The following is an 11,277-nucleotide window of genomic DNA, read 5'->3' as shown; positions in this document are numbered from 1 at the left end:
TGTGTGTGTGTGTGTGTGTGTGTGTGTGTGTGTGTGTGTGTGTGTGTAAATAAGGGAGATAGCATCTTGAAAGAATACCCCCGAAAACATTGTTATCTGTATGAAAAGTATGCCTGATCTATCAATTTGCTCTTGGTTTACATCCATCTCTGATATTTAGTATCGATGAGACCTTGGGCAAATCACTTCACTCTGTACCTCAATAAAATAAGGGGACTGGATTCAGTGATCACATATGGTTCTGCCAGCCTCTAAATATACACTCCTATAAGCTTGACGCAACCACAATCTGTCCTGAGGTCAGTGGCTCTCAGTTGTTCTCTGAGCAACCCAACTGAGTCACTTTGTAGGATAAACAGTTAGTGATCGTTACCCTCTCTGTACTCCATGCCTAAGTGTGCCTTGGAGTAAGAGCAGACAATCAACTCCTAGAATTACCTGATAGCAAGCAACTGTCTGAACAATATAGTTTGTCTTAGCTTCCTGAAGCTAAGGACAGAAAACATACAGTGGTTCTCAGTATAGTTATACTTTCATATTCCAGAAGAATGTAAGCTCCCTGAGGGCAGAGATCTATTTTTCTGGCTATTGTATGTGTATCCCTTGTGCTAGCACTGTGCCTTGCTTGTGCTATATACTTCATAATGTTTTACTTCATTCGTTAATTTTATTTAGTTATTCATTCATTAACTGAATTGAATCTACCCAATTAAAATCTCTTATATTGTCATCTAAACCTATTTCCTTGTTTGGTCTTTTACAGATCTGAAGAATAGCCATTCAGCATCAGGGTCCTAAAAATCCTTCCTATACCTATAGATAAAATTTAAAACACCTCTTAGCTTTCTCCTTTATAGGTTAAAAATACACCTGACCCCTTTCCATTCTTATGAACACATTTTTTTTCCATCATTCAAATCATTTTGGTCCATTTTCTCAAGTCATTGTCCAGCTTCTCGAAAACTGTGGCACAAACTGGAAAATCTATTCTGAAGAGGGTTTGTATAATATATCAGATGTCTAATATATCAGTGACTGGCTAAGCACCTGTAATGTCACCTTAGACAGTAACAGTTGAGCGGCTGGTAAGACAATGACCTGGGACCTAGAGTGGTTGCCCCCCTCACGCCCCTACTGGCATTCACTGTGTGGCTACTAGCTTTCTCCCCAAGTCTTGTTTCTCTCTTGGAGGCTGCACTCTGAGCTTCATTGGAAATTGAGTCAGGGTGTGGGAGGGTAAGGACAACCCACATTTCCCTAACTAAGAAGTAATAATAAAAATAAACTAGAAGAAATTTTATTTTGAAATCTCCAGGAGAGTATTAAAAAGACTGAAAGGAAAACAAATGCAACCCTGTTGCCATGGTATTCCTAATGTCCTCTTAATCACAGTCAGTAGAGCACACATTAACTCCAGCAGACAGGCCAGTTTTACTGTTATTTTTTCTCAAGTTCTATTATAAAAGGATTTAATATCATCTACACAGTGTTTATGAGCATTCTTCTCATCTGAATAACTGCTCTGTATGAGCCCCCTGATAAAAAATGCCCCATTTTCCCATCTGTCTGAATTAACAGTGCAGTCACTATTCTTTAATAAGGTACTAAATTCAACTGAATTGAACAAACACTTATTAAGTGCCTGCTGTGTACAGGGCACTGTCGGGGTGGGAGAGAAATAAAGTTTGGATAATACTCATTTCCTGTCTTCATTGATCAAAAACATGGAACATACAGTCTGGAAAGAGAGTAAGATAGAAACAGATAGCCATAGCATATAATCTTATAGGAAAATCACATTAGTGAGGTGATCAAAGGAAATATTCTGTGAGATACAAAGTAAAAAGTTGTTACTAACAGGGGAAATCAGGGAAGGTTTCATGAAAAGGGTAGGAGGTATATGAGCTTGATTTAAAGGAAAGGGGGCCTGGGGAAGGAGAGAGCGAAAACATTTTATGCCTAAGAAAACAGGAAACAGAAAAATCAAAGACATGGCAGTGGAATATAGGTATGTATGTTCATGGCACTGAGGAAATGAAATACTGTTGAGATGGGGAGCAAGAGAGGGGAATATAAGAAGACTGGAAATGTAAGAGAGAATCAGGCTATGAAGAGGTTTAAACACCAGAGGATTTTATATTCAATCCCACAGGTGATAAGGAGCCATTGGACTTCATTTAATTGGGGGGTGGGGAGAGACACAGTCAAACCTACACTGTAGGAAGATCACTTTGACAGCTGAGTAGAGAATAGACTGGAGTAGAAAGACACTTGAGCCATGGAGACCAAGCAGAAAGCTATTGTAATAGGGCAGGTGTAAGGTGAGAAGTCTACACTAAGGTAGTGGCAATATCAAACAAGAGAAAAGGGTAATTCAGAAAAGGAGAATTCCATTTGGAACATGTAGAGTTTAAGATGTCTATGAGGAGACAGTCTGAGATGTCCAAGAGGAACTGTAGACATTAAACTGGAGCTCAGGAGAGAGGCTAGAGCTATACAAATAGATCTGAGGATCACCTGCAGAGAGATTACAATTGAATCCATGGTGACCAAGGCCATTAGATAGAGCAATTAAGAGACTGTTGGTAGTTTTGGAGAGGGGAATTTCAGTAGGAAGCCAGAGGGCAAAGAGTTAAGGAGAGAATGAAAGGAGAGCAAGTAGAATCACCTACTGCAGATGATCTTCTCAAGGAGCTTAGCCAAAAAAGGGAAGAGATACAGGGCAATAGATAGTGATGATAGATGGATCAAGTGAAGGGCTTTTTGTTGAGGATGGGGTGAAGGTGATAAAGGCAGGTTTGTAAACAGCAGGGAAATAACAAGTAGAAAGGAAGAGATTCAAGATTAGTGGGAGGGGATGACAGGAGGAGAGTGGGCAATCTGCTGGAGAAGATGGGATGGAAGAGATTCACTTGTTCTTATACAAGAGTTTGCCTTGGCAAGAATGGCCACCTCTACATGTGAGACGGAGTGAAGGAGATAGTGACGGAACATATCAGAGTAATATGAGATGAGGAGATAAAGTGAACAACAGGCTCTCAGTGAATGGCCTCAATTTATTAGTTCAGTTTTGATTTTTTTCAGTGAAAAATGAAACGATTGTCAACTGACTGGATGGGGAAAGGGGGAGTCATGAGAGGTTTGAGGAGGGATAAGGTTTGGAAAATCCACTATGATGAGTGGTGTAGTGAATTGATAAGAAAGATATAAAAGGATTGTCTTGCTGCAGTGAGGTACCAGTTGAGATCATATAACATAATTTTATATCAAACCTAGCCAATACAGTTTCTATGGCACATGTAAGCCTTAAGAAATACTTATTAAATTGAATACAAAGTGAATTCTCTCTTAAGGAGAAAAGAATACCAATGTCTTTGGGACTCAGGAAAGGCCTCCAATAGGAGAAGACACCTAAAATGAGCCTTGAAGGAAGTTAGGGGATGCAGAGATGCTAAGAAGTAAGGGGAACAAGCATTACAGGCATTGGGGCCACCCTATTCAAAGACACAGATGCAGAAATCTAGAACATATGCCGAAAGCATCTCTGTTCTTTTTAAAAAGTATAAATTACAAGGTAGAGAAAAATCTGTAAATCAATGAAAGGTAACAGAATTATATTGTTTCTCACAGTAGGGTGATATTGGGTCTGCTCAAGAGATAGCATATTTCCCAGCTGGGCTAAAGCCTCAAGTTTAGGGCATTGGACAGAATCCATTTGGCTCTCTGGTTAACTTATTGACAGGCCCTAAAGAGAGAGTAAAAAAAATGAAGTAGATTCACTTGGGTATCATCTTTTTGGTACAGATAAAAAGTGTAGGATGTTTTGGATGTCATTTTAGCATGAAAAATAAGGAAGGATGATCATTTTCCCCATTGGTAGTTTTTAGGGGCAAACCCACTCAAAGGTATTAGGCTAGTATCAGGACCTATAGAAAAGAATTAGGAGGCTCTCCCATCTTATCCCACCCCATCTCCAGTCCTAGGCCAAATATCTCATGATTCAACTGTACAGACTTACCAACTCAAGTGAAATACAGAACCTCCCCAATAACTTTCTTACTTCCATCAGCTAGGTCAGCAAAGGGCTCTTAGTTTGTTTCCAAAGGCAATGTCAGCCACTCCAAGCAGCTGCAGATCATTATCTCATTTGGTTAGAGTATGAAACAACTAATGAAGCTAAAAGTTTAGGGTGCAACCCCTCTATATGCTAGCTTGAGTCTGGTCTCCAGATACACATGATAGGGCATGAGTCAGTCATCTAAGAAATGTGTGCTGCTAGTCACAATACTGGGCAGCTAAGTGGCATGCTGAATAGAGTACCGGGTCTGGAGGCAGGAAGAGAAGAGTTTACATTCAGGCCCTAAACACTTGCTAAATGTGTGACCCTGGACAAGTCACTTAACCTTATTTGCCTCAGTTTCCTCATCTGTAAAATGATCTGAAAAAAGACAAAGTAAACCACTCTAGTATCTTTGCAAAGTAAACCCTAAATGGGGTCATGAAGAGTTGGACACAACTGAAATGATTGAACAAAAATCACAAGATGGATGAAAAGAATATCGATAGAGAAGTCCTTATTGGTAGAAAAACTACATAGTCACTGGGGAGTGTCAGTAATGTGAAAAAAAAAAAAGACACTTTTTAAAAGAAAAAAAATAAAGCAAATGTCAACCAATAATCATTTTACTTACCTAAGGCCCAAGAAGATACAGCTTCCAGAAGGAAACTACTACTATACAGAGCATGCATGTACATTAAATGAATCATCAATTCAGCCATCCACCACCAGCAGAGAAGGCGACTTACTCCCAGGACAAAAATGCGAAGATTGGCCTTTAGGGAATAAGATTCTTGATTCTGCATCTACAAAGGGAAATGAAAGAAGAAATGAGACTACAGGGGTGGCTAGGTGGTGCCATGAATAGAGCACCAGCCCTGGAGTCAGGAGGACCTGAGTTCAAATCTGGCCTCAGACACTTAACACAAAAAATGGCCGTGTGACCTTGGACAAGTCACTTAACCCCAATTGCCCTCCAAACAGCAAAAAAAAAAAAAAGAAAGAAATTAGACTATGTATCTTTAAAAGAGCACACCAAGCATTTTCTTTAATAACTTTTTTATTAAATATTCAGATAAGTGTTTTTATTGTTATTCCCAATAAAGGACTACTTTGGGTTGCTCGGGGACTTTTCAGTGAAATTAGATTGAAAAAGCTACAATTAGGGCTTAACAACTTTGTACCAAAGTTAACCACAGCATCACATCAACTGGCAATTACTAAGTGTTTCCTATAGGCTAAACTCTATGACAGGATATGCAACCATTCAGCTCAATACCACTCCTCCCAAAATGCAACTGCCCCTCCTGTATAAGAACACACTGCTTTTTGCTTTAGCTGCATTCCCTGCCCTGTTAAACCAAGCCCTGAGAAAGGAAAAGCTGGGTGCAGAAGGAAGGAGCTGGACCTGGCATGTATGTGAAGATGCATCTGTTCCATGGCTCCTCTTTTTCTCTCCTCCAAGACAGATAAGTATCTGATCTTCAGCTTGCTGAGAACAAATAAGCTGGCAGTCAACAGAAAGAAGATGCTTGAATTAAGTGAGTTCAGGAAAGCTTCCTGAAGAAAGTGGGATTTTAGCTGGGACCAAAGTGAGCCAGGGAGTCTAGGAGGCAGAGATGAAGAAGAAGGACATTTCAGGCTTGGGTGGCATTTCAGGCTTAGTGAAAAATGCAGAGTTGGGAGAGGGAGTGTCTTGGTGGAAGAACAACAAGGAAGCCAATGTCACTGGATCGAAAGATATATTGGGTAGGAGGGTATAAGGTGGGTGTGGAAGGGCTAGATTGTGAAGAGTTTTGAACACCAAAAAGAAGATTTTGTATTTGTATTCTGACTCTCTGGGGATGATCCCCTTCAGGGTCATGGAATCATTCCTGCTTGGTACAACCTGCTGAAACTTATGCTGCACCCTCATACTACGATGAAGCATCAAAAAAGAAATCTAGTGAATAATGAAATGACATTCCAAATCAAACAAAAATTATTTGGGAATGACCCACACTGGTATTCCCCTGCATTCTACTGAATCTGTATTTACACATGTATCAATGCAGGCAGAAAAAAAAATCATTACTACTTTTGTTCAGAATTCTGCAGGTATTAAAACGATGGCTTCCTAGATGGTAGGGATACACAACAGATGAAAACCAAAGATTCTGAAATCCATCCTGAGGTTTGATGCAAAATCTCTTGGCATTTCTATCTAGAAGAAACACAATTTCAACCCTGCCTACACGCCCCTCCTCCCCACACGCACACACATACCGCCTGCTTTCTGAATTTTACAAAGATGACAAGATTTTATTAAACTAATGGCTGTCTTGAAGGCAGAGGCGGAGCTAATGAATAAATGATGAAGATGAGTCTCTGAAGATATTAAGTGGTGGAGGAATAAAGGATAAGATCTAGCATTTGATAATTAGGGCTTAAGACATTAAATAAAACAAGAAAAAAAAAGCACAAGTTTCTAGGGGACAGAAGTCTGAAGGCAATTTCTTCTCCTTAAAGCATTCAGGGGACTGGCTCCTCACTGCAATGGGGTGAGTGGCACTGCCCACAGAGGGGAAGGTGGGATCTAGAAGCTGGTACATTTATTTTTCTGCCATTTAAAAATGTGCACATTCAATCATTTTCTCAAATTGTCCTCCCACAGAGAGATGCCTGGCTAAGTCATCCTGGCTAGATAAGTAACATTACAATAACCTTAACAAATAGCTTTCTACCTTTTATCATCAGCTTTGTTAATTGTTCCAAAGAAAGCTCTTTGCCTTTACTGTTCTTTAAAAAAGTGTTGGAAAAATGTAAATTCATAAAACTATTAAAGGAAAACATTTTAAAAGAAAATAAGTTCATTTTTTTTCGGCCATTTAGTTTACCTTAATTCACTTCAGGTGGAGTTTTTAATAAGCAACCACATAGCAGGCTCTGCAGTTGTCTGAAAAATATAGAGAGCATATTGCAGAATCTAAGAGTCAGAAGTGATCTTACAGATCATCTGCTGTGGTTCAACCCACACCTGACCAAGAAGCCCTTTTGATAACATGTAGAAAGTGGTCATCCAGTCTTTGCTTAGAGATCTCCAATGGAGGAGAACACACAATCTCCCAAAGCAACCTGTTCCACTTTTTAGACAGTCTGCATTGTTAGGAAATTCTTCCTTATATCAAGCATAAAGCTATCTCCCTGAAATTTCCAACCCATTGCTCCTAGTGCTGCCCTCAAGAGCCAAGCTAAAGGAGCATGATTCTTCTTCCACACCTCCACTCTTCAAACACTTGACAAATGCAATCTTGGGGATGGCTAGGTGGCACAATGAATAGAGCACTGGCCCTCGAGTCAGGAGGACCTGAGTTCAAATCCAGCCTCAGACACTTAACACAAAAAATGGCCTGTGACCTTGGGCAAGTCACTCAACCCCAATTGTCCTCCAAAAAGCAAAAAAAAAAAAATTGCAATCTTGCTTGACCCCCACCCCAAGATGTTCTCTTTTTTTTTTTTTCTGATTAACTAACCCTTGTTCTTTCAACCATTCTTCATGTGCCATGTTCTCCCATTTGGGTATCTGTTGTCTGTTTCTTTCCACCATCTTGGTTACCCTCTTCAAGATAAGTCTTTTCTAAAATGTGGCTCCCTAAAGTGAACAGTACAGCAGGTCCATGAGCTCTCTCATATTAGACCCGATGTTTGGTATGTCTCAATACAACCAAGAATAGCACTAGCTTTTTTTTTTGTTTTTTGTTTGTTTGTTTTGTTTTGTTTTAGTCATCTCACACTACTGACTGAAACGGAGCTTATATTCCACTAAAAACCCTGTTTTTATCCACAGAAACTACTGTTGTCAAACTTTACTATTCTAACTTTACCAACTTGTGAAGTTGGCTTTTTGCACCCAAAATAATGTGACATCTGTTCATATTAAATTTCATCATATTAAATTTGCCCTATCATTCAAGCCTGTTAGGAATTTGGATCCTGGTAACTCTCATCAAATGTGTTCACTGTTCTCCCTAATTTCCCATTAACTGCAAATTGGGAGGAGGGTGGACATGCAATCTAGGCCTTAATAAGAATGTTGACTAGATCAAAACACAGATGTCTAAGGCATGCTACTACAATCCACCTCCTTCAAAGTTGTCACTGATACATTCAATCATTTAATTCTTTGGATTGGCTACTTCAACCATTTCCAAATCCACCTAACTACTATTATCTAGCCTAAACCTCTATTTTGTACAAAAGAATAGAATGAGAACATGGGCACAGTGGATAGAGTGCTGAGCCTCAAGTCGGGAAGATATGAGTTCAAATCCAAACACAGATACTTACTAGCTGTGTAACCCTGGACAAGTCACTTAACCCTGTTTGACTTATTTTCTTCATCTGTAAAATAAGCTGGAGAAGAAAATGGAAAACCACTCCAGTATCTTTGCCAAGAAAACCCCAAATGGAGTCATTAAGAGTTGGAAACGACTAAAATAAAAAAAAAAAACAAAAGATAGCACACAAGACTTTGCCAAATACTTGGCTGAAATTGAAAAATATTATGTCTATAGCATTCCCTTGATCTATTATCACTCTAGTTATTGTTGTTGTTGTTACCTTTAGGGGAGGAGAACCTGTGATTTCAACAGTGTAGAGAGTTCCTTACTATAGTAAATTTCCTCTACCAACACTGATCAGCAGCTCTTCAGCAATATGTTATCACAGAGAGTTATCTCGAGCACTACTAGGATAAGTAACTCACCCAAGGTCACACAGCTGGTATGTTTCAGAAGTAGAACTTGCACCCAGGCTGTCCTGACTAAGGCTAACTCTCTACCCACTGAACCATACTGCCTCTCTGTTAGTCTAGATACTCTGTGGGAAAAAAAAGAAAATGAAGTTAGCCTGGCATGACCTGTCCTCAATGAAGCCACAATGATTTTGCATGATCACTGCCCTCCCTTTCTAAGAGCTCACAAATCAGACCCTTAATATCATGTTTTAGAATTTTGCCCAGAATAGAATTCAAACTCATTAGTCAATTATTTCCTTTTCTGAAAATTAGGACATTGTCCTGTGATGCTTCTCTTGTTCTATGAAATATTTCAAAAATTACTGAAGGAAGCTTAATAATCACATCAACTAGTCTTTTCAGAACCACAGGAGGCAGTGATTTGAACTCATTGTCTTCCTGTCTCCTCACTAAGCTCTTTTCTCCTCCCTGCTGACCACTTTTCTTCCATAGTTCCTTCCAAAGGTCATTACACAACATTTGTTATCACTGTCATTCTTTTCACCACATCCTTTTGCTCTACATAGAGAATCCTGATTTATTCAGAAAGCAAGCCCGACATGTTTTCTTGGCTTGCCAACTCAGATTCATTCTGACTGCACAATTGTAAGCAAAACCTATCAAGAATGAATGATCAAGGACAAACTAGCCATTAGGCTAAGAGGCTATAAATATGTCACCAATAGAGATTGATGCCCAGGAAACTGGCATGAGTAAGATGGGGGATGAAGACTCTCCACTGGTCATGTGGTCCAGTCCCTCACTTGCCTACAATAAGATCAGCTGAGACCAGTGGAATGGTATATCTTAGCCTTGAAAATCTAGATTTAAACTCAGAGGGCCTGGGTTCCAATACAAGCTCTGCTATTTATCGACCACATAATTCTAGACAAATCACAGTTTCACCTGGACCAGATAATCTTTAAAGTCCTCTCCAGGTGTAAATCCTATGATATGGGGGAAACAAGATTGCTCTACTTAAAAGTGCAGAGGCCAGAGGAATATGATGGAATTAATTCTCCTACACCAGAATGGCTTTCTCAGATGTAAAAATAAATAAGTAATCAGCACAGGGCTTTTGGGCACATGGAGAGGTACTTACACATCACCACCCAGAAATGGGGTTGGCATTATGGCAGTCATCCAAAGAAAAAATGGTGTCTGGCTCTGACATGAGCTGTGAGGGTGATGCAGTATAAAATGACCTATTCATTCATCTGGAAATACATCTGTCCATTCCTGATGCCTCTCTATTCCAGTCAATCATGTCCCAACTTTGTGCCAAAGGACCACCCTCCATACCCCCTCCCTACCAATCCTACTAGCTGAAAGAGGATAAGCAAATGTAATTAAGATGGGACCTTGGAGCATGCTCTGTAGCTGATTAGTTTCCCAATAATGACTTTTCCATTCTCCACCTCAGGCAGAATTTTCCTACCACATTTAATAAGGCATAAGCACATGTCACTACCTGAAAGGGCTTGGACTTCTCCTCAGAACACTTTGAATGCTTTCTTGTTTAGAAAGGCAAAAATGGGTGTTCTTTAATCACATAAATCACACCTTGATAAGGTAAACAATTTAATGTTTCATTCTCTTGCCTTAAAAAGGAGAGTAATTCTGCCTTTATACCACTGTAATTACTGAAGTGCACTTATACCTTCAATCTAGTCAACTCCCTTTTATTTTTAAAATCCAGCATTATCCCTTGTCAAGCCTGCAGGAGGAATAAACAGGCAGCACACAGTTCACCTAATGAGTCCTGCTGCACTCCTGCCTGCATGCACAATGTTCCATTTGAAATATTCCATTGGGGGTAGCAAAGAGGAGTGAGGAAGAAAGTCAGTCTTAAAACTATTTGAAAATGTCATCAATGTGAATTTCTGGTTAGGGCTAGACTAAAAACTGTACACTGACTCATATGCAAAGTGCATTTTAAAGTAAATTATAATAAAAATCTCATTTCATGTAAGTTGCATAAAAAGGAATATCTAGGCCCCTCACTCTCTCCAGGATGTTCTACTGATTAACAAGGACAGCTCTCAAAGATGAAAAGCTCTTCACCTTTACATACACATACCGAGCATGAGGCAAGAGGAGAGTTCTGTCCTAGTCAAGGTTGAACTAGATCAGAGGTGTCAAACACCCAGTCCACCAGCTACAACCTTTCTGAGTGCTGCCCAAACCAGATAAAAATATTATTGAAAAATATTAAATAAAGGAAAAATAATAGAACATGGATAATGTTTAACATGTGGCTTTCGAAGTCAGTATGCTGACACAGCAGTTTAGTGGCATTTCTATTTGAATTTGACACCCCTGGACTAGTTAACCTCTAAAAATCCCCTGACTCTTGGGATTCTGTGAGTCTATGGCTCTCTATGTGATAAACATCTCAGAGAATGAAGCTGAATACCTATCCCAGATGTGCCTCTAATCTGCACCA

The 11,277-nt window shown here is 39.6% G+C and overlaps 1 protein-coding gene across 1 annotated transcript in view; it reads right to left on the bottom strand.

Moving 5' to 3' along the window:
- Positions 1-11,277, bottom strand: part of HHAT (hedgehog acyltransferase) — a 192,236-nt gene that overhangs the window by 9,123 nt on the left and 171,836 nt on the right. Inside the window, exon 7 of the mRNA XM_069074787.1 lies at positions 4,692-4,863. Within this exon, the coding sequence (XP_068930888.1) occupies positions 4,692-4,863 (172 nt within the window). The remainder of the gene's footprint in view (positions 1-4,691; positions 4,864-11,277) is intronic.

The sequence above is a fragment of the Petaurus breviceps genome, unplaced genomic scaffold (assembly GCF_028583685.1).
Source record: "Petaurus breviceps papuanus isolate PSGF00001 unplaced genomic scaffold, PetGlider_PUasm1.0 90895, whole genome shotgun sequence".
Taxonomy (NCBI): Eukaryota; Metazoa; Chordata; class Mammalia; order Diprotodontia; family Petauridae; genus Petaurus; species Petaurus breviceps.
The sequence above is the reverse complement of the archived record's forward strand: the minus strand, read 5'-3'. Positions and strand labels throughout refer to the sequence as shown.